Genomic DNA, 24,423 nt, shown 5'->3' on the forward strand with positions numbered 1-24,423 from the left:
TTCTTTACCATAGTAAAGAACATCTTCCTCCTGCTCTTACCTGGATGCTGTACAGTGTTCTGCTGGCCCCCAGAGCCCCAGAATGTTGTTTCAGGCAGTCCCTGCCTGTTTAATTGGTGTTTTGATAGAATAATTGAGTCCTGGAGTGCCCTACTTCTCTATCTTCCCCAGAAGTTTCCGTTCATTGCATCTTGGTGGGATAGTTTCCTTAGATTTGTTTTGAATATTATAGTGAGCTAGATTCTACTAAGAAATTCTTTGGTTTTAAAGCTCTTTTGGAAGTACTATCAGTACTTCTAGATTATTACAACACAGTTGTTTAATGTTCTTATCAGAAACCATTCCGGGAATACTTTACTTGTTCTTAGGAGTGCGCATTCATTTATGTTTTACGTTTCTCTAGAATGCGTACAGATTATGTATAGACTTTAATATTTTCTCTTTGTTTCTGTTTTTAAAGGTTCGGTCATTGTGGACTTCAGTGAATGAAACACTTATGTTTTTGGAAAAGGAGAGAGACATTGTTAGCTCAGTCCTTAGTCTTGTTAACCAATACACTTTAGATGGAACTAATGTTGCTATTAATATTCCAAGGCTCTTACCTGACAGAATTGAAAAACAGATGTGTCAGGTAAGTGTTTGATGTTAAGAAAGTTTCTGAGAAAACTCCCTTCACATTATTATTTTATATATTATATATTGTTTTAATTTATTTTTATTTTTTTTTTTTACTTTTTAAATGTGCATTTAATTAAAAAAATATATACAGGAGAAGCCATGTACTTACATTAATAAATAATTTTGTATAGTCTTCCAAAACTCTGTTTATCAGTCTGAAATTTATAAATTAAATACTGGTATTTTTTCAAGTTAAAATGAAATCCCTAAATTTTGTTTTATTTTAATATTTTTTCCTGCTTTCACAATTTATTGTTGTAAGTGTATCTAGTAAAGCCTTCATAAAGGGGGTGTACTATTAAAGGTATATACATTTATATCCATCAATGTTTATTAATTTTACCATTTACAAAGTGCTATATCATATAGTCTGGAGAATAGGAGGTTACTTTTTAGGAAGGTGATGCTGTACTAGTTCTTTAGAAATAAATTCTCAAAGAGGGCACCAATGATTTCCTAAATTACGAAGTGTGCTTATTTTAAAGGCTCCATCCTCTTGGTTTCTCTCTCATCTTGATGCTGTTAAGTATTCCTTTTAAAGTCTTTTCTTTAGCATTGTGACTTCAGTGTCTCTGCTCTTCTGTTTTTTCAGACAGTTGTCCTCAGTTTTTTCACTGGTTCCTTTTTCCTCTAACTTTTAGATGTAGGTGTTTTCCATGGTTTCTTTAATAAATACCCTTGTCCTTTTCCATTTTACAAATTCACTTATATTTTCTTACCCAAGTCCATAGATTCAGTGACCTCCCATACCATAATATTCCCAAATTGGTATTTCCTTTCTTTCCCCTTCAACCCAAATTCCATCTGTTTATTTCCACTTGCTTATAGGACATTTCTACTGGATAGCATACCTTTTTTTTCTCAATAAGCAAACAATTTATTAAGCATCTGCTATATGCCAGGTATAGATTGTAGTATAAGGAATACAAAGATTAAAATACTGTTTCTGACCCTGAAGGCTTTCAGTTTAATAGGTAACATCATAAGCACAACAAATTCAGAATATATGAAAATCAGGTCCTGCAAACTCGGTTTCCTACAGGGAGTAGACAGGTAATATATATAAATGAAGTATACTAATTATGGTTTAACAATAGAGAGAAGTAAGAAGGGATGAGGTCTTTGGATAACTAGGGAGTAATTTTCGTGTGAAATCTATGAGTTTTTATAAAATACAGGGGACTAATTCAAAAGTTTTTGAAATACTAGCACTGTGTAGGCCAAATAAACATGTCCAAGTTTGAATGCAGCATTTAGGGGCTATCAGTTTGCAACTCTTATTAAAATATGCATTCATGATCTTTCCAAAACCTGTTGCTTCAGTATTTATCTTATCTTCAATCTATTTGTATTTTTTTAATTCCAATTTTTGACTTTTTTGCATAATATAAAAATTTAGCCTGACTTATTAATTCTTCCATAATATTTGTTTTCATTGTACTAAAACTGCTTATGTGTTGTTTTGGGGAATGATATTCGATTTTTTTTTTCACTCTTCATTAAAGTAAACTTTTTATTAATAATAAAACATAAATATGTAGCATTCTGTTATTTTAAGAACCTATAGTTCACTTTTTTTTCTCTCAATCCTTAGTTGCACATAGGAAATGTTTATGAGGCTGGAAAATTGAACCTCTTAACAGTTATTCAGTTACTAAATGAAGTCTTGGAAATAATGAAATATGAACGTTGTCAGGCTGACCAAGCAAAGCTAACAATAGACCTTCACTACCTTGAAAAAGAGACCAAATTTCAGAGAGAAAGATTGTCAGATCTGAAGCATATGAGGTACACTAGAAAAATCTGTTGTTTATTGTGGGTTTGTTAATTTCTCTGTAAAACTCTTATAGTTATAATTCTTTGGCAAAGAAGTCTGAAAATTTTACTATTTACTCAAGAACCTTATCTTCTTATCAACTCTCAGGAGAGATATAAGAAATAGAAAAATTATTGAAACTTTCTCTCTGTAATGAATTATTTGCCCTGTGTGATAATCCTTTATGAAATAATTTTAACCTTTCTCTAGCTTTTCTTTTGTGGGGTCCACTAATACTTCTGAGCTTCAGAAGTATTTTTTTTAATCTTAGCAAAAAGACTGGGCAGTATGGAATGTTGTCAGGAATAGACAAAAAGTGGGAATAGAATTCTGACTGAAGTTTAGAACCAGGAAAAATGATTGTGTTATAACAAATGGAGTAATAGACATCTAATTGCTTTCTTGTCTTAAAAGGAAGAAATGGTACTTTAGGTCATAAATATTAATTTGCAAGAGTTTATTCATTTATGTGTGTTTTGTTGTTTAAACTTTCATTTAAATTTATTTTCCCTTCCCTACAACTATCATTGTTAAATATTGCTCAGTACTTTTTTGTGGATTCATATTTTAAATAAGATTTTTTATGCTATCACAGGAATAAAATAAAAGAAGACCTCGCAACTATAAGGCATTCTATTGTTGAAAAACAAGGAGAATGGGATATGAAGTGGAAAGAATTTCTTGGTCTATCTCCTTTCACTCTAATTAAATGTTGGACTCCAGTAAGTAATGTTGACTTTATTTTTGAAGAGTAGTTTAATGTGAGGTACTTTCTTGATTTATCATGTCACCAGTGACCAAGAAATGCTGTGTGTATGTACATTTGTCATCTTTGCCTCTGAGACTAAAGTTCCAATCCTTTGGTTTCTGTAACATTTCTAAATACATACTGGAATATTCTTTGAACTGCTGTTACGATTTACAGTTAATATTTTAGATTCAGAGAATTATTTTAACAAGAGAATGAGACATACCTTCTGGTGAGTTACTATATTTGAGGTGCAGTTGCAGGACAAAGTAGTCCCTTAGTTCCTTGACTTAAAAAAATAATTGTATGGAGCGGTGCAACGGTGGCTCAGTAGGCAGAATTCTCACCTGCCATGCCAAAGACCTGGGTTCAATTCCCGGAGCCTTCCCATGCCAAAATAAATAAATAAATAATAATAATAATAATTCTGTGACAATTTATATGCTTGCTTATTCTGACTTTAGTAGGGGAAAAAATTCATTCACTTGTGAATTAATTTAGCAGTGCTATTTGATAATGGTTAAAATGTATATCCTACTTTATTTAAATATCCCTATGGTTAAACTAAATAAGATATCCATTTTTTGTGGTTCTAAGTGTATTGTTTATTTTCTTAAATTAAAAAAAATGCATATCCTTCATAACTGTAAATTCTGTATTTTAAGGCTGTGGATCTTTTACCACCTATGTCTCCCCTTTCGTTTGATCCTGCCTCAGAAGAAGTCTATGCAAGGAGTATTATTTTTCAGTATCCTGCTTCACTTCCAGGTGGGTTATTTATCTTTTTCTCTTTTAAACCTCCCTCCCTTCAATATTTATCACTGTAATAGTACTTCCTTTACATTCTCTCTTGTTTTTTTCCCCGTATTTTTTTAGTGTAGTAAAATACATGTAACATAAAATTCACCATGTCAGCCATTGCAAAGTGAACAAGTCAGTGACATTTAGTAAATTCACAATATTGTGCAATCATTGCATCTATCTAGTTCCATAACAGTTCATTATTCTAATATGAAACACTGTAAGCAGTCACTCCCCACTATCCCATCTCTCCAGTCCCTGGAAATCCGTAATCTGCTTTCTTTCTCTGTGAACTTGCTTTCTCTGGATATTTCATATAAATGGAACCATACAATATATGACCTTTTGTGTCTGGCTACTTTCATTTAGCACGGTGTTTTCAAGGTTCATCCATATTGAAGCATGTTTCAGTTCCCAGTTTTTAACATGAAAGAATAGTACAATAATTACCTGAATACTCATCACCTACTTAAACAAATAATATTTTTTCCATATTTGCTTTTTTTGTGTATTTTTGCAAAGCCAAGTAAGTTCTAGACATTATTGACACTTTACTCTGAATATTCCAGCATGTATTTCCGTAAAAATAAGAGCATTCTCCCATGTAATTGCCATACTATTATTGCACCTAAAAAATAAACAATAATTCTATAATATCTCCTGTCCATTTCACATTCAGTTTCCTCAATTGTTATACCATTATCACATTAAAAAATTAATATCTCCCTAATGTCACCCAATATCCATTTTATATTCACTTCCCCATTTGTTTATTTCTCATGTATGAGATGTTGAATTCAGTGAATGTTGGCTAGATGTTAAATTATAAATATTAGATAAATAATTGGAGGAATAAATGAATAAAAATCAAATGAATTGTATATAGCTAAACTGGAGCAGGTAATAGATGTAGGCCATAGTTGAGGTTAGGCAGGCCAGAAGTCATGGCAGCATTTAGAATGGGACTTTGGAAAGAAAGGAGAAACACAGCTGGGAAAGATAATTGATTTGTGAATCTGGTGTATTCAGGGATGTCACTGGTTAGAAAAGTTCATATAGAGAAATAAGGCTCAGGATAGATACTGGCCAAAGAGTAGGCACAGAGAACACACAGAGAAAGAGAGTTTTTGGAAAGAGCATTCTGTTGTTGATGGTAGCTTTGGGGAGTACCTTACCTATGATGATAGAATTACATTAATAGCCCTTGGCATATTTGGTTGGAATTGTGTTCTCACTTTAGTTGGGAAAGGCCTTTTGCACACTTGTTAGGCTTAATTTAGGCTCTGTGAAACCATGGAATTTTCCTCACGTCTATTTGGAGAGTTCTATATCTGCTTTGAAAGTTGTGTCTGTTTAGAAAGTCCAATGGGAACTCCAAATTTTAGAAATATATGATGGGTTCTGTTTTAGTTTCCCATTTGCTAAAACAAATACCATATGATGGGTTGGCTTAACAACATTGGCTCATGGTTTTAGAGGCTAGAAGACTTTCTTCCTTTCAGGATCAGTTATTCTGACTGACAGTTTCTGAGATTCCTTGTTTTTTGTGTCACTTGGCGATGTCTTCTTTTTCTTGTGGGTTTTCTTGATTTTCCAGTGTCTTTCTCCATCTGAATTTCACCATTCTTATAAAGGACTCCAGTCATTTGAATTAAAGCTTAACCTGGGTGGCCGAAAGCCACAGCCTCTGATGCAGTTTTAGGGAGTCCGCAGTACCCTGGCAGAAGGAATTGCTTACTCTGCCACAGTCCACAGAGCTTGGGCCTTCCTCTCTTGGGCTCTCCTTGACCAGATTTTACTCCATCCACCCCGGAGCTGGCTCCTTTCCCAGTTTTTCCAAAATTCTTTTCTGCTCTTAAAATACCAAGAGCTGGGGAGATGCCAAGATGGTGGCTTAGGAGGGTGTGCGATTTAGTTCGTCCTCCAGAACAGGTACTAAATAACCAGGAACAGTACAGAACAGCTCCTGGGCCACGTCAGTGACCAGATACACAGCGAACCCCAGTCTGGACCAGCTGCGAGCCCCCCAGAACTGTGAGTTTCCCAAGAAGTGGTGGCTGGTGCACTTCCCCCACAGGCTGCTTCCCAGAGGGGAAAGGAAAGAGACTTTACCAGTAGCAGGGGCTGAGCGCAACCAAACGCCAATGCTGGAATTAATTCACAAATTCTCACTACTAAAAATAGGCCCTCAGCTCAGGTGAACTTGGTCAAAGTGGCGGTCGCTCATTTTTGCCCCAGCGCCAAGGGGGCAGGGCTAATGGAAAAAGAAAAAAAAACAGAGGTTTTTGTGGCTGTGTTTCTACAAAGACTTGATGGCCTTTGGATACAACGGGAGGACTTCTCAGGCTGCAACTGCCCCAGACATAGGCAGAAACAAGCTCGTTTGAGGGTTTGTCTGAAGCCTGTGCCTTCTCCAGGGGAGGGGTGAAGTCCAACTCAGGTGGAATTGCTCCCTTAAGGAATTCAGACAACAGGACTTGGTAATTTGAAGCCATTAAAACCAGCCTACAACCTCTCTTCTGCCTCCACCATGCCCCCAGCAGGGAGAGTCTGCCAAAGTTAAAGGTACTGCATCATCTTATGCTGGTGGGACCTGCAGGTAGACAAGTGCCACATACCGGGCAGAATAAGAAAAACAGCGTCCAGAGACTTCACAGGAAAGTCTTTCAACCTGCTGGGTCTCACCCTCTGGAAAAACGGACTCAGGTGACTTTTTCTTCCTGACAGGAGGCCAGTTTGGTCTGGGAAAATCTGGCTGGGGTCTATAATACCCAAGTAGACCCTCCTAAGGGTGGGGGAAAAAAAGGCATCATATAGACAGAGCAAGAAAGAAGAAAACAAGAACTGAAAATTTCTCCTCTGTTAAACAAAACCTAATATAGAGGTCCAGAAAAAGCCGAACTGAATGTCAAAGAGCAGACAGACAACAAATTCATCCAGCAAGAAAACCCTAGGTAAAAGAAGTGAAAGCAGTCTCCAGAGTAAACTAATTAAGGTAATTTAATGCCTAGATGCCAGCAACATATAACAAATCACACTAGGAAAATTGAAGCTATGGCCCAGTTAGAGGAACAAGCCAGCAATTCAAATGAGATACAGGAGTTGAAACAATTAATTCAGAATATACAAACAGACATGGAATGCCTCATCAAAAATCAAATCAATAAGGCTGGAGGAAACTGCCTGAAAATGTAGAGCTGTGTTCCAGTAACCATGTTTCTTGATGATGACTGAACAATGATATAGCTTTCACAGTGTGACTGTGTGATTGTGAAAACCTTGTGTCTGATGCTCCTTTTATTTACTTTGTCAACAGACGAGTAGAACATATGGAATAAAAATAAATAATAGGGGGAATAAATGTTAAAATAATTTAGTTTGAAATGCTAGTGATAAATGAAAGTGAGGGGTGGTATGTATAATCTTTTTTTTTCTGTTATCGTTTTATTTCCTTTTCTGTTGTCTATTTCTTTTTCTAAATCAATGCAAATGTTTTAAGAAATGATGAATATGCAACTATGTGATGATATTAAGAATTACTGATTATATATGTAGAATGGAATGTTATGTTAATATTTTTGTTAACTTTTTTAATAAATAAAAATTTTTAATAAATTAAAAAAAATCAGCGAATTGAAGGAGGATATAAAGAAGGCAAGGAATGAACAGAAAGAAGAAACTGAAAGTCTGAAAAAACAAATCACAGAACTTATGGGAATGAAAGGCACAGTAGAAGAGAAGAAAAAAACAATGGAAACCTATAATGTTAGATTTCGAGAGACAGAACATAGGATTAGTGAACTGGAGGACGAAACATCTGAAATCCAACAAGCAAAAGAAAATATAGGGAAAAAATGGAAAAATATGAACAGGGACTCAGGGAATTGAAAGACAATATGAAGCGCATGAATATACGTGTTGTGGGTGTCGAAGAAGAGAAGGAAAAAGGAGGAGAAAAACTAATGGAGGAAATTATAAGTGAAAATTTCTCAACTCTTATGAAAGGCTTAAAATTACAGATCCAAGAACTGCAGCGTACCCGAAAGAGAATAGATCCAAATAAATGTACTCCAAGACACTTACTAATCAGAATGTCAGAGGTCAAAGAGAGAGAGAATTTTGAAAGCAGCAAGAGAAAAGCAATCCATCACATACAAGGGAAACCCAATAAGACTATGTGTAGATTTCTCAGCAGAAACCATGGAGGCGAGAAGACTGTGGGATGATATATTTAAGTTATTAAAAGAGAAAAACTGCCGACCAAGAATTTTATATTCAGCAAAATTGTCCTTCAAAAATGAGGGAGAAATTAAAACATTTTCAGACAAAAAATCACTGAGAGAATTTGTGTCCAAGAGACCAGCTCTGCAAAAAATACTAAAGGGAGCACTAGAGACAGATATGAAAAGACAGAAGAAAGAAGTGTGGAGAAGAGTGTAGAAATGAAGACTATGAGTAAAGGTAAAAAGAAGGAAAACTAGATATGACATATAAAATGCAAAAGGCAAAGTGGTAGAAGAAAGTACTACCCGTACAGTAATAACACGAAATGTTGATGGATTAAACTCCCCAATCAAAAGACATAGACTGGCAGAATGGATTAAAAAACAGGACCCATCTCTATGCTGTCTACAGGAAGCACATCTTAGACCCAAGGATAAACATAGGTTAAAAGTGAAAGGTTGAGAAAAGATATTTCATGCAAATAACAACTATACTAATATCCAGCAAATTAGACTTTAAATGTAAAACAGTTAAAAGAGACAAAGAGGGATACTGTGTATTAATAAAAGGAACAATTCAGCAAGAAGACATAACAATCAAATATTTGTGCACCGAGCCAGAATGCTCCAAAGTACATGTGGCAAATACTGAAAACTGAAAAGAGAAATGGACATATCTACCATAATAGTTGTAGACTCGAATTCACCACTCTCATCAATGGACAGAACGTCTAGACAGAGGATTAATAAAGAAACAGAATTTGAATAATACAATAAATGAGTTAGACTTAACAGGCATTTATAGAGCATTACACCACACAACAGCAGGATAGATCTTTTTCTCAAGTGCTCATGGATCATTCTCAAGAATAGACCATATGCGGGTCACAAAGCAATCTCAATAAATTTAAAAAGATTGAAATCATACAAAACACTTTCTCAGACCATAAAGGAATAAAGTTGGAAATCAATAATACGCAGAGTGCCGGAAAATTCACAAATATGTGGAGGCTCAACAACACACTCTTAAACAACCAGTAGGTCAAGGAAGAAATTACTAGAGAAATCAGTAACTATCTTGAGGCAAATGAAAAATGAAAACACAACATATCAAAAACTTATGGCAAAGGCAGTGCTAAGAGGGAAATTTATTGCCCTAAATGCCTATATCAAAAAAGAAGAAAGGACAAAAATCGAGGAATTAACTGTCCACTTGGAAGAAGTATAGAAAGAACAGCAAACTAACCCCAAAGCAAGCAAAAGGAAAGAAATAATGAAGATCAGAGCAGAAATAAATGAAATTGAGAACATGAAAACAATTGAGAAAATCACCAAAACCCGAAGCTAGTTTTATGAGAAAAATCAGTAAGATTGATGGACCCTTAGCAAGATTAACAAAAAGAAGAGAGAGGATGTAAATAAATAAATCAGAAATGGAAGAGGAGACATAACCACTGACCCTACAGAAATAAAGGAAGTAATGAGAGGATACTATGAACAACTTTATGCTAATAAATACAACAATGTAAATGAAATGGACACCTTTCTAGAAAGGCATGAACAACTAACTTTCACTCTAGAAGAAATAGATGACCTCAACAAACCAATCACAAGTAAAGAAATAGAATCAGTCATTAAGAAGCTCCCTGAAAAGAAAAGTCCAGGACCAGAGGGCTTCACATGTGAATTCTACCAAACATTCCAGAAAGAATTAGTACCAATCCTGCTCAAACTCTTCAAAAAAATTGAAGAGGAGGGAAAGCTACCTAACTCATTCTACAAAGCCAATATCACCCTCATACCAAAACCAGACAAAGATATTACAAAAAAAAAAGGAACCTACTGACCAATCTCTGTAATGAACATAGATGCAAAAATCCTCAACAAAATTCTACCAAATTGAATCCAGCAACACATTAAAAGAATTATACACCATGGCCAAGTAGGATTCATCCCAGGAATGCAAGGATGGGTCAACATAAGAAAATGAATTAATGTAAGATACCATATCAACAAATCAAAGGAGAAAATCCACATGATCATCTCGATTGATGCAGAAAAGGCATTTAACAAAATTCAACGTCCTTTCCTGTTGAAAACACTTCAAAGGATAGGAATAGAAGGAAACTTTCTCAACGTGATAAAGGGAATATTTGAAAAACCCACAGCTAATATCGTCCTCAATGGGGAAAAACTGAAAACTTACCCCCTAAGATCAGGAACAAGACAAGGATGTCCACTATCACCACTGTTAGTCAACATTGTGTTGGAAGTTATAGCCAGAACAGTTAGACAAGAAAAAGAAATACAAAGTATCAAAATTGGAAAGGAGTGATACTGTATGTTGAAAACCCCAAAAAATCCACAGCAAAAGTACTAGAGCTAATAAATGAGTACAGCAAAGTGGCAGGTTACAAGATCAACACTGAAAAATCTAGTGTTCCTATACACTAGTAATGAACAATCTGAGGGGGAAATCAAGAAAAGAATTCCATTTACAATTGCAACCAAAAGAATAAAATATTTAAGAATAAATTTAACTAAAGAGACAAAAGACCTATACAAAGGAAACTACAAGAAATTGTTAAGAGAAATTACAGAAGACCTAAATAGATGGAAGGGCACACATTTTCATGGATTGGAAGACTAAATATAGGTAAGATGTCAGTTCTTCCTAAATTGATTTACAGATTCTATGCAATACCAATTAAAATCCCCAAAACTTCCTTTTCAGTAATAGAAAAGCCAATAACCAAATTCATCTGGAAGGGCAGGATGCTCCTAATGCTAAAAGTATCCTGAGAAAAAAAAATGAAGTCAGAAGTCTCACGCTACCTGAACTTTAAGGCATATTATGAAGCTACAGTGATCAAAACAGCATGGTACTGGCATAAAGATAGATATATTGACTAATGGGATTGGATAGAATGTTCAGATATAGACCCTCTCATCTATGGACAGTTGATCTTTGATAAGGCAGTCAAGCCAACTCAGCTGGGACAGAACAGTCTCTTCAATAAATAGCCCCTAGAGAACTGGATATCCATATGCAAAAGAATGAAAGAGGACCCATATTTCACACCCTATACAAAAGTTAACTCAATGGATCAAAGACCTAAACATTAGGTCTAAGACCATAAAAGTGTTAGTAGAAAATGTAGGGAAATATCTTATAAATCTTATACTTGGGAGCAATTTTATAGACCTTACACCCAAAGCAAGAGCATTGAATAAATAAATAAATAAATGGGATCTCCTCAAAATTAAACACTTTTGTGTGTCAAAGAACTTTTATCAAGAAAGTAAAAAGACAGCCTACACAATGGAAGACAGTATTTGAAACAACATATCAGATAAAGGTCTAGTACCCTGAATTTATAAAGAGATTGTTCAACTCAACAACAAAAAGACAGCTATCCAGTTGCAAAATGGGCAAAAGACTTGAACAGACACTTCTCAGAAGAGGAAATGCAGATGGCCAAAAGGCACATGAAGAGATGCTCAACTTCCCTGGCTATTAGAGAAATGCAAATCAAAACCACAATGAGATATCATCTCACACCCACCAGAATGGCCATTATCAACAAAACAGAAAATGACAGATGCTGGAGATGATGGGGAGAAAGAAGCACACTTATCCACTGTTGGTGTGAATGTCAAATGGTACAACCACTGTGGAAGGCAGTTTGACGTTTCCTCAAGAAACTAAATATGGAATTGCCATATGACCCAGCAATACTATTGCTAGGTATCGACTCAGAGGACATGAGGGCAAAGACACAAATGGACATTTACACACCAATGTTTATAACAGCATTATTTACAATTGCAAAGAGATGGAAACAGCCAAAATGTCCATCAGCAGACAAGTGGCTCACCAAACTGTGGTATATACATATGCTGGAATATTATGCAGCTGTAAGACAGAATACAGTTATGAAGTATGTAGCAACATGGATGGACCTTAAGGAAATTATGCTGAGAGATTAGCCAGAAAGAAAAGGACAAATACTGTATGGTCTCACTGATATGAACTGACATTAGTGAATAAACTTGGTGAATTTCATTGGTGACAGAGACCATCAGGAGATAGAAATAGGGTAAGATACTGGGTAATTGGAGCTGAAGGGATACAGATTGTGCAACAGACTGAATGTAAAAACTCAGAAATGGATAGCACAATACTACCTAACTGTAATACAATTATGTTAAAACACTGAATGAAGCTGAATGTGAGAATGGTAAAGGGAGGACGGCTAGGGGCACAAATAAATCAGAAAGAAAGATAGAGGATAAAGATTGAGATGGTATAATGTACAAATGCCTAGAGTGTATCGTGATAGTGACTAAATGTACAAATTTAAAAAATGTTTTTGCATGAGGAAGAACAAAGGAATGTCATTACTGCAGGGTGCTGAAAATAGATGGTAATTAATATTTTAAAATTTCAACTTATGTGTGAGACTAAAGCAAAAAATGTTTATTTGGTACAAAATTTATATTTTGACTAGTGCATTTCCTAATATAACTTACGTCGACAGCTTCATTAAATACCATATGTACATGGAACCTTGAGTAGGACATGCGATTATATTGGTTAGTCCAGAGTGATACCCCAATAAATCCCAGAAGGATTTGAACAGTGAATAAAAAATTATTTGCAAAGTCCCCTTTGGGGAATATTGAAAATGGGGGAAAATTCAACTTCCCCAAGTTGAATTTTTGATATTCTCACTAGCAGTGTGGACAACCAAAGCTATAGGCTGAGCCCCCAGTCTTAGGGTTTGTTCATATGAAACTTAAACCTCCAAAGGATAGGTCAAGCCTACTTAAAATTAGGCCTAAGAGTCATCCCCAAGAGAACCTCTTTTGTTACTCAGATGTGGCCTCTCTCCAGCGAACACAGAAAGCAAACTCACCACCCTTCCCTTGTGTATGTGGGACATGCCTTCCAGGGGTGTGGACCTTCCTGGCAACGTGGGACAGAAATCCTAGAATGAGCTGTGACTCAGCATCAAGGGATTGAGAAAAACCCTAGAATGAGCTGAGATTCAGCATAAAGGGATTGAGAAAACCTTCTCGACCCAAAGGGGAAAGAGTGAAATGAGACAAAGTAGCAATGGCTGAGTGATTCCAGAGTCGAGAGGTTGTCCTGGAGGTTATTCTTACATATTAAGTAGATATCACCTTGTTATTCAATATGTAATGGAGAGGCTGGAGGGAACTGCCTGAAAATGTACAGGTGTGTTCTAGTAGCTATGTTTCTTGAAGATGATTGAATAATGATACAGCGTTCACAATGTGACTGTGTGATTGTGAAAACCTTGTGTCTGATGCTCCTTTTATTTAACTTGTCAACAGACGAGTAGAGCATATGGAATAAAAATAAATAATAGGGAGAAAAAATGTTAAAATAAATTTAGTTTGAAATGCGAGTGATCAGTGAAAGGGAGGGGTAAGGGGTGTGGTATGTATGCATTTTTTCTGTTGTCTTTTTATTTCTTTTTCTGAATAGATGCAAATGTTCCAAGAAATGATCATGATGATGAATATGCAACTATGTGATGATATTGTGAATTACTGATTATATATCTAGAATGGAATGATCAGAATAAGAATGTTTGCATTTGTTTCCTGTTTTTTGGTATTTAAGAAAAATAAAATAAAAAATAAAAAAAAAGAAAAAAGCTAAACCTGATTCAGTTGGGCTACAACTTAAATGTAATAACATCTTGAAGAGATTGTATTTTATGATGTGTACACACACCAGAATGAAAACCATGAGATCAAAAACAAGTCCAAACGGGAGGGCACAATTCTGTCCACCATAGGTTCTTTGGTATAACTCTGCCATTCAGGCAGTGCATAATTTTTTACTCTTGGCATCCCTTTTTCTGCTGTGATAAAGCCTTGGACTGAGCTGGAGGGGGCCTTATCATTCTTTTCTGCTTTTTTGTGGTAGAGCAACTTTTGTTTCCTCTGACACCTTGCACATGACATCTTATTTAAAGTAATTTATTTTTCTTTTTTTGGCATGGGCAGGCCCTGAAAATCGAACCCGCGTCTCTAGCGTGGCAGGCGAGAACTCTGCCTGCTGAGCTACTGTGGCCCAACTGAAAGTAACTTACTTTTAAAGTATTTTTTAAGATTATTTTCAACATATAGAAAAGTACAGAGGATGATATTATAAATACCTGTTTACTGAGCACTCTTTTTTGATCAAGGCTTTGTAGTATTTGCTGTAGATTTTTTTTGAGTAATAAAACATCACTAACCACTCTTGCATTTGCAGAGGCAACCACTGTTCTGGATTTTGTTTATTCTAATTTATGTTTATAAAAATAATATATGTATGGATCTGTAAACAGTACATAGTATTGCTCTGCTTGTTTTTAAAGTTTACATGCAAATTTTCTCTAATTATCCTCAGAAATGTGCTTTGTAAATATTTCTTGAATCAGATTCCAAGGAGGTTTCATACCTTGGCTCGGTTATTTTGTCCTTTTATTGTCTTTAATTCTAGAAATAATGCCCCTACCTTTTTTTTTTTAATGACACTGATAGAATTAGTTTTTAACAATCATCATGTATTTAGATTACCAACATGTTACTAATTTGTTTTGGACAATTTTGCTTCTTATGTTCTACTCCGTTCTGATGAGAACTTTGTCCTGAAGTATATCCTTTAGTTCTTTTAGTGATGATCCTGTAGTAATAAAAACTCTTAATCTTTCTCTGAGAATTTCTTTATTTTCACTCATTCTTGAAGACGTAGCTGAATATAGAATTCTAGATCGACCATTTTTTCTTTATGAATTTGAAGATAATTTTTTGAAAGTTTATATTAATAAAACCAATTGATATACAATAAGAACATTCTTCTTTTTCATCACATATTGTATATTCATCATCTTGATCATTTCGTAGAACATTTGCATCAGTTCATAAAAAGAGATAGAAAATAGAGAAAAAAGTCATACATACCATATCCCTTTCCCCTCCCTTTCATTGATCACTAGCATTTCACTCTACTGAATTTATTTAAACATTTGTTCCCCTATTATTTATTTATTTTTAATCCATATGTTATACTCATCTGCCCATAAGGTAGATAAAAGAAGCATCACATGCAAGGTTTTCACAATCACAGTCACATTGCAAAAGCTGTATCATTATACAATCATCTTCAAGAAACATGGCTACTGGAACACAGCTCTCCATTTTCAGGCAGTTCCCTCCAGCCTCTCCATTAACGCTTTAACTAAAAAGGTTATATCTATTTAATGCATAAGAATAACCTCCAGGATAACCTCTTGACTCTATTTGGACTCTCTCAGCCATTGACACTTTACTTTGTCTCATTTCTCTCTTCCCCCTTTCGTTTGAGAAAGTTTTTTCAATCCCTTGGTGCTGAGTCCCAGATCATTGTAGGATTTCTATCCCACGTTGCCAGGAAGTTCCACACCCCTGGCAGTCATGTCCCAGGTACAGAGGGGTTGGGCAGTAAGTTTGCTTTTTGTGTTGGCTGAGAGAGAGGCCACATGTGAGCAACAAAAGAGGTTCTTTTAGGGGTGACTCTTAGGCCTAATTTTAAATAGACGTGACTTATCCTTTGCAGGGTTAAATTTCTTATGATCGGACCCCAAGATTGGGGGCTCAGCCTATTGCTTTGGTTGTCCCCACTGCTTGTGAGAATTTCAAGAATTCTCCATTTGGGGATATTGAATTTTCCCCCTTTCTCACCATTTCCCCAAGGGAACTTTGCATATACTTTTTTACTCACTCTTCATATCCTTCTGGGATTTATTGAGACATCACTCTGGACAAGCCTACAAAATCTCATGCCCTACTCAAGGTTCCATGTACTTATGGTGTTCAATTAAGCTGTCCACATAAGTTATTTTAGGAACTGCGCTAATCAAAATATAAATTTTGTACCAAATAAATATTTTTTGCTTTAGTCTCACACATAAGTTGAAATTTTAAAATATTAATTACCATCTATTTTCAAAATCCTGCATTATTGACATTCCTTTTTTCTTCCTCATGCAAAACATTTTTAAATTTGTGCATTTAGTCACTATAATTATATACTCTAAGCATTCCTAGATTATATCATCTCATTATTGTCTTTCTTTCCTTCTGATTTCATTTGTGCCCCCATGCCTCCTCCCTCTATCATTCTCACATTCAGCCTCTTTCAGTGTTCTAACATTATTGTATTACAGTTAAGTATACTGTGCTATACATTTCTAAATTTTTAGGATCAGTCCCATTGCACAATCTGGATTCCTTCATTTCCAGTTACCCAATATAAAGATAATATTTTTTATTGTCTTCTGCCTTTAGTTGTTTCTGAGACATTTGCTTTCAGTCTAATTGTCTTTCATTTGTAGGTGATTAAGTTTTGATTTCTGGTTGCTTGTAAGATTTGTTTTTTTTTTTATTATGTATGTTCATTGATATGTGTTTAAATGTAGATTTATTTTTATTTAGCCTGTTCAGGATTTGTGGGTGCTTATTTAATCTGAAGCCTTATGTCTTTCTTCAGTTCTATAAAATAACTCATTAATATATCTTCTAATATTGATGCTTTCATTCTCTTGATCATTCTCTTCTGAAACTCCTGTTGGGACCTCTAATTCAGTCCTCCATATCACTTTACTTTTCATTCGTATTTAAAACCTCTCAGAATCTCTGATTGTTATTTATTTTTTTGTGAATTGCCCTTTTTATGAATATATAGTATTCATCTTTGTTTCTTATGATAGCTTTGCATTTAACGTCTATTTTATCTGATATAGTGTAGCTACTCCAGCTTTTTTGTATACTGGTTTGAGTGTTATATCTTTTCCAGCCTTTCACTTTCAACTTCTTTGTATCCTTGGGTCGGAGGTGAGTCTTTTATAGGTGACATATAGATGCATTCTCCCAGTCTCTGTCTTTTGATTGAAGGGTTTAATCCATTAACATTCTATTTTTTTTGTTTGTTTTTTTAAATTTTTATATGTGCTTTAAAAAAATATGTTTTCTTTCGATTATCTTCACATACATACAATCCAAAGTATACGATAAATGGCTCAGAATATCATCACATAGTTGTGTATTCATCACTGTGATGATTTTTTGAGTATTTGCATCACTCCAGAAGAAGAAATAAGAAAATAAAACATATATACCATACCCTTTAACCCTCCTCTCATTCACCACGAGTATTGCAGTCAACCCACTTTTTTTTTTTTACCCCTTATCTCCCCTGCATTATTTTTTTACTCATGTGTTTATACCTTGATAAAGGGAACATTGGTCACTAGATTTTCACAATCACATGATCACATTGTAAAAGCTGTATAGTTGCACAGTCATCTTCAAGAATAAAGGGTATTAGATTACAGTTTAGCAGTTTTAAGTATTTCCTTCTAGCTATTCTAATATACTAAAAACTGAAAAGAGAATCTGTGTAATACATAAGAATATTCTCTGGGTGGGCCACGGTGGCTCAGCAGGCAGGAATGCTTACCTGCGATGCCAGAGGACCTGGGTTCGATTCCTGGTGCCTGCCCATGTAAAAAAAAAAAGACAAAAACAAACAAGAATATTCTCTGCCCAAATTATTCTGGGATGTATTGGGATATCACACTAACCAGTACAAACCAACATGATGTCACTCTATTCAAGATTCCATAAGCTGACCATACAAATTAAATTAACTAATGTGCTGCCCAAAATATAATTTTTGTACCAGAAAAGATAAACATCTCTTTTTTTGGTCTCACACAGATGCTGAGGTTTTAAAATATTGATTACATCATCCTTCCCTGAATTCTGATTTACCTTAATCCTATCCACATCAGCTTCACTCGTATGTCTAATTGAAGTCTGATCACTTTTTCAACTTTTTAACAGTTGCCGTATGGGGTAATGCTGACTTTTGTAGCTTCAGAGTTCTAACTCTGAGTCTCAGGTATCATACAAATACCTGAAGTTTCAAGGAACAACCAGGTTATATACAGATAGCTCAGCATCGCAGAATTTAGGAATAATAGTTACAATTCTGGAATAGATGTGACTGCTGTAAGATCTTACAATGTAGGAACGTTTAGAATAGGCCGCAGTCTGATAACCCATGGTCTCAACTTCAGTTCTCCGAGTTTGTATATTATACTTAGTCCACATTAGTGAGGCATGATAATGTTTGTCTTTTTGTTTCTTACATTTGATTCAACATACTGTCCTCATGGTTCATTCACTTAGTTGCAAGCCTCACCACTTCATTCCTTCTTGCAGCTGCTTAGTCCATTGTATATATACACCACAGTTCCCCATTCCTCAGTCGATATATCCTTAGGCCACCTCCATCCATTGCAAATCATGAACACTGCTGCCATTAATACAGTGTGCATATGTCCATTTGTGTCCCCACTGTCAGTTTCTCCAGGTGTATACCTAGTAATGGGATTGCAGGATTATATGGCAATCCCACCTAGCCTCCTATGGAACCACCGCACTGCCCTCCAGAGGGGCTGTACCTTTTAGCGTCCTACCGGCAGTGATTAGGTACATCTCTTTCTCCACATTTTCTCTAGCACTTGTTTCTCACTGTTCATTTTTAAAATTTCTATTCACACTTTATACAGTCCAACCTAAGTAAATAGACATGCTTTTCCCACCATAATCTGTATGAAGACATTTCCTTTTCTTTCACAAAGAATCCATACCCTTCCCCCATATCCCCTGCTTGTTAACATTTAGTTTTGGTATAATGCCTTTCAGTGGAAGCATATTACAGTGTTACTGTTGACTATAGACCTTAGCTTGCCTTGATTGAATTTTTTTCTGTGTACCATCCTGTTTTCAACACTTTGCAATGTTGACATTCATTTGTTCTCTCTCATGCAAAAATGTTTTTATATCTATACATTTAATCACCAACATTGTGAACTCTAGGCATTCTTAAGTTTTTTGTCTCAGTCTTTATCCTCTTTCTTTCCAACTGATGTCATACGTGCCCCCAGACCTTCACCCTCAACCATACTCACATTTAGCTTCATTCAGTGTACTTATATTATTCTTCTGCCATCATATAGTATTGTGTTATTCATTTCTGAAATAATGCTGCTATAAACATCAGTATATAAATGTCCATTTGTGTCCTTTAATTTCTCTGAATATATACCTAGTAATGGGATTGCTGGATCATATGGCAATTCTATACTTAGCTTCCTGAGAAACCGCCAGACTTCCAGAGCAGTTGCACCATTTTTCATTCCCACTAATAGTGGATAAGTGTGCCTTTTTCTTCACATCTTTTTAGCACTTGTTGTTTTCTGTTTTTTTTTTGATAATGGTCCTTCTAGTGGGTATGAGATGATATCCCATTGTGATTTTGATTTTGATTTCCCTAATAGCCAGTGACATTGAACAGCTTTTCATGTGCCTTTTAGCCATTTGTATTTCCTCATCTGAGAAGTGTCTTTTTCTAGTTTGCTAGCTGCCGAAATGCAACGCACCAGAGATGGATTGGCTTTTAATGAAAGGGGATTTATTTTGTTAGTTCTTCAGAGGAAAGCAGCTAACTTTCAACTGAGGTTCTTTCTTACATGGAAGGCACAGGGTGATCTCTGCTGGCCTTCTCTCCAGTCCTCTGGGTTCCAACAACTTTCCCCAGGGTGATTTCTTTCTGCACCTCCAAAGGCCTGGGCTGAGCTGCGAGTGCTGAGATGAGGTATGCTGAGCTGCTTGGGCTGTACTACGTTGCGCTCTCTCATTTCAGCACCAGTCAACTAAGTCAAACATCATTCATTGCAGCAGGCATGCCTCCTAGCCGACTGCAGATGTAATAAACAACAGATGGGATTCACATGCCATTGGCTCATGTCCACAGCCACAGAACTAGGTGCCTTCACCTGGCCAAGTTGAAAACTGAATCTGACTACCACATGTCCATTAATGTCTTTTGCCCATTTATTAATTGAGTTTGATTTTTTTGTTGTTGAGTCGTAGAATCTCTATATTTTCTCTATATATTTCTATATATTTTTGATCTTTCCCCATTGAGGATGATGTAACATCCAAACAAGCTTTGGTCGAAGATCAGAAACAAAACGAGGATGCCCACTGTCACCATTGTTATTCAATACTGTGTTGTAAGTTCTAGCCAGAGCAATTAAACAAGAAAAAGAAATAAAAGGCAGCCAAATTAGAAAGGAACTATTAATATTCCCTTTATCATGTTGAGGAAGTTTCCTTCAGTTCCTATTCTTGTAAGTGTTTTCATCAAGAAAGGATGTTAAATTTTGTTGGTTTTTACCTCTTAAATGCCTTCCTTTTTTATCCCCACATCTTAAGGGCCATGGTGCAGTTCTATCCTTTCTTACCTGTAATTGTGATCTAACTAGTTACTCTGCCTCTAATATTACAAATAGGTAATCAGTGATCTTTCTGTAATATAAATATGATTATTTTCATTTCTTGGTATAAAGCATATCCTTGGCTCCCTGTTGCCTTCAGAGAAAAAACAAACAAACAAACAGAAAGAAAAGGCTCTAGCCACTTTGTACTTAGGAAATTTTACCTTATGAACTTTTTTACATACCAGAACAAATGTGCATCAACTCTGTTTACTACTAACAGATGATGTTTGCTGTTGTACATGATCCTTTTAATTTACTGCTATTTTTATGCTTGTTCTTGAGAGGTTTATAAATACCAATCATTCCATCAAAATCAATAGGTGCAAAAGCAAAGAGTACTGAAAATTCTGGAAGAAGAGGCATATACTTAAGGGGACAAACAAGTAAACTTTACATAGTATACTCATTGTTTTCTTGTACAGTGCCATTTTGGACACATGTTCAAATTCATTTAATGGAAATCATTCAGAAATGAACATCTTGAAAGGGGATGACCCCTGAAATACCCAGTCCTCTGTAATCAAGTCATGGCTTTCTTTATCCGTCTCATTTTCCCCCATGTTTCCAGTAGGTATACCCTGTGCTCCAGCATGCCAAAATCATACCTTATTCTCTTAGTGCCTTAGTTTATTCTTTTAATGCCTTCATCCCTTCTTCTCTCTTCCTATTCTGGGCCAGGTCCTCTCCTAAGCTTCTTTGTACTCTGAATACTTCTTTCTGTCATAAATTATAATAGTAAGCATAATTCTTCACTTATCCTGTCCAAGACTGACTTATTGAAGATAGGAACTCTTGTCTTTTATTTCTTTCTCTCATTGTTAGTACAGTGGTTGGCACAGAGTGATTCAGGGATACACTGATGAATAAATATGAAGATATGACTAATGTCATTAATGTGATATTAAAGCTAGGCTGAAATATGCTAAATATTATAACCTTTTGGTTTTGTTGCTAACTTAATGTGGTAATTACATGACCTATGTACTTAAACACGAAGCATGGCTTTATAATGCTGCAGAATTATATACTGTCACTTGTTTTTCAAACTTAGTATGGTTTGTCAATCCATTATTTTATAAAAGCTTACTACTAGATATTCTCTACTAATGTCCTGCCCATCATTTCAAAATAGCTGAATAATTGTCTATGCCTATTAGCATATAGGCATAAAAATCGTTCTGATTTTTCTCTGTTTTCTTATATTTAAAAGTTTTTCTAGAATTTCAAGAGACACTTGAATATTAGACTGTACAAATATAAAGAGAAATTAATTTTTCTATTCCTTTAGATACACCTAAGCAAGATAACCAAGTAAATGATTACAGAAGAGAGAATGATAAACTGGGAGCTAACAGGTAAAACAAATTTGATTTTCAAGTTCATTTATTTTCTTCTTTATTGATTTTAATCCCATTTTAAGCCTTTTCCCAAATGTCTTTACTATGGGATATTCCATAAGTTTCCCCTCTTTACCAGACATTGTTTTTTCAGAATCATCATTTCTGATTATGGGCAAAATTTTATTTACCTAAATATTGAGTTTCATGGGGGATTATCTAATTTTTGAAGGAAAAACATATGGAAAGTATCTAATGCAAGTTTGGGCCTATTTACTTTTTTGTGTCTGTGAAATTTTTTTGTAAGCTCTCTGACTTTGACTAAATTCAAGAGTTTCTTTGGAGATAATCTAGTCTGATAGTTTTCAGACTGTATTCTGCAGTGCCCTCTAGTGCTGTTAATGAGTCTGAACCTGTGCAGCTTCAGCCCCTTCCCACTTTAACCTGAGTGGTTGATTTTTTTATCTGTACTAAATATTGGGATTTTTCATGCCATTGATAGAGTTCCATGCTTAAAAAAAAATCAGGTGACTTCTGATTTAACCTAATCTTAGAATGTAACAGGTGAAAAATAATGAAACCTGCTTAGTTTGTTGTAACCACTTTCCAGAGTTTTCTTATTATCTTTATTACCTGTTTTGTCTGTTATCCCATTTTGACTTTTTGTATAAGCAAAATCTCTAAATGTATATAGTCCACCACGGGATTATATTTTTGTGTGTGTGTGTGTTTAATAGAGATTAAGCATTGTTAAGTAGCAATCAGAGACATTTTGAACAGATTCCCCTGTTATTTTATTTTATTATTTTATTTTTTTCTGATTGCTGTTGGGTCTAAATAGGTTTCTTTCAATTTGACTGCCCCAAGTAGATGAAGGACAGATGTGCAAATAAAATACTTAGTTAAGTTCTAAAAGAAAAGTCTAAATTTTAAGTGAATTGAAATATTCTTCTATCTGTATACTCTTTTTTTGAAAAATATTTTTATTGAGATATCTTCATGCTATATACTCTTAATAAGTTAATAAGTTTAAATGCCATAACAAGAGTTACAACTTTTATGTAAAAACGAACTATTGGCAATTTCCTCTCCAGTAATTTTCTGGTTGTCAGAACATCAGAATTAATTGTGGAAGAATTATGTTTTTATTCTTCTATCTGAATATGATGTCAGTTTTTGAGCACCTAAAGAAAAATGTGAAATGTTTGTTGAAGACCTAATACTTGAGTTACTGGTTTTGCTCATTTTACACCCTTATCACTGTGGCCTTTTTTTTTTTTAACAGTGTGCTAGAGAATAGTCACTGCCTCCCAGTGTCAGTTATATTTTTAGTTTGTCTTCCCTTGACATAGCAATTTTTTTTTTTTTTTTTTTTTTTTTTTTTTTTTTTGCAATGGCAGGCACTAGGAATCAAACCCAGGTTTCTGGCATGGCAGGCAAGAACTCTGTCTGCTGAGCCACCATGGCCCGCCTATGCATAGCAATTTAAATGTTTTGATTAAGGTATCTTGTTAGACTAGAGGTTAATGGGGGCAATAAACTAATAATAAATCAGATTTTATTTATGAACTCTATTGAGCCTCAAGATTTTTTCTTGAAATGGAATTTTGAACTAGATTTGCTGTCAGAAATTTACAGGAGACAGACAGCCCCTAAGAATTTAGTTCAAATGAAGTTCTCTCAATATAGGAAAAAATGATGTATTAAATATACTTTGATTTCTACATCTTTACTCTTTCCAAGCTCCTGAATCCTTTTATTATTTTCTGACACTTTAACTATATGTTTGGGATATTGAGGGGAAGTAGGGGAAAACTTTTGATGTCAAGGGTTGAATGGAACCTAAAAAGATTATTCTTAACACCAAAACAGGAGATCTGTGAAGAGTTGAATTACTGGGATGTGGATATTATCTTGTTGCCCAGAATTTTTCATTGTAAAAGTTTTTATAATAAAATGTTTCATCAGTAATGCGTAATATAGATAGGTTGTACTTTAATTAAAGAATGTAACACCTTTTTTTTTTACATGTGGTTCAGCAATAACATTTAAGTATTTTGCTTGCAATGACATCATCTTACATAGGTAATGATGTAGTTCATTGGAAAATTCATATGGGGATATGATGAATACAGTGGTTCAATTAAAAGACATGAAAAAATGTACTTTTTAATGTTATTAGCTCTTTCACATGCAGTTGTCATTCACAGTTACCAAAATATTTATGGAGTCAGCTCCATAAATCTGATGGCTGGGTTTGAACAAGTTTTAGCTCATGGAGGCTGTATCATATTACAACCAGGATTCAGTGATTGGTGATACCCTTGGAGTACACTGTGGACACTATCCTTCTTTGCAGTGTTTTGGGGAAGGGTTCCCTGATATTTCTAGTAGTGATAATGCAGTT

General features: G+C 35.0%; 1 protein-coding gene across 2 annotated transcripts in view; it reads left to right on the forward strand.

Annotated features, from left to right (window-relative positions):
* The window catches only part of HAUS6 (HAUS augmin like complex subunit 6), an 81,225-nt gene that overhangs the window by 47,821 nt on the left and 8,981 nt on the right, over positions 1-24,423 (forward strand). For both annotated transcript variants that reach the window (XM_077148075.1, XM_077148077.1), the window contains exons 8-12: positions 461-631; positions 2,273-2,466; positions 3,090-3,216; positions 3,908-4,010; positions 21,968-22,034. In XM_077148075.1, the coding sequence (XP_077004190.1) occupies positions 461-631; positions 2,273-2,466; positions 3,090-3,216; positions 3,908-4,010; positions 21,968-22,034 (662 nt within the window). The remainder of the gene's footprint in view (positions 1-460; positions 632-2,272; positions 2,467-3,089; positions 3,217-3,907; positions 4,011-21,967; positions 22,035-24,423) is intronic.

The sequence above is a fragment of the Tamandua tetradactyla genome, chromosome 2 (assembly GCF_023851605.1).
Source record: "Tamandua tetradactyla isolate mTamTet1 chromosome 2, mTamTet1.pri, whole genome shotgun sequence".
NCBI lineage: Eukaryota > Metazoa > Chordata > Mammalia > Pilosa > Myrmecophagidae > Tamandua > Tamandua tetradactyla.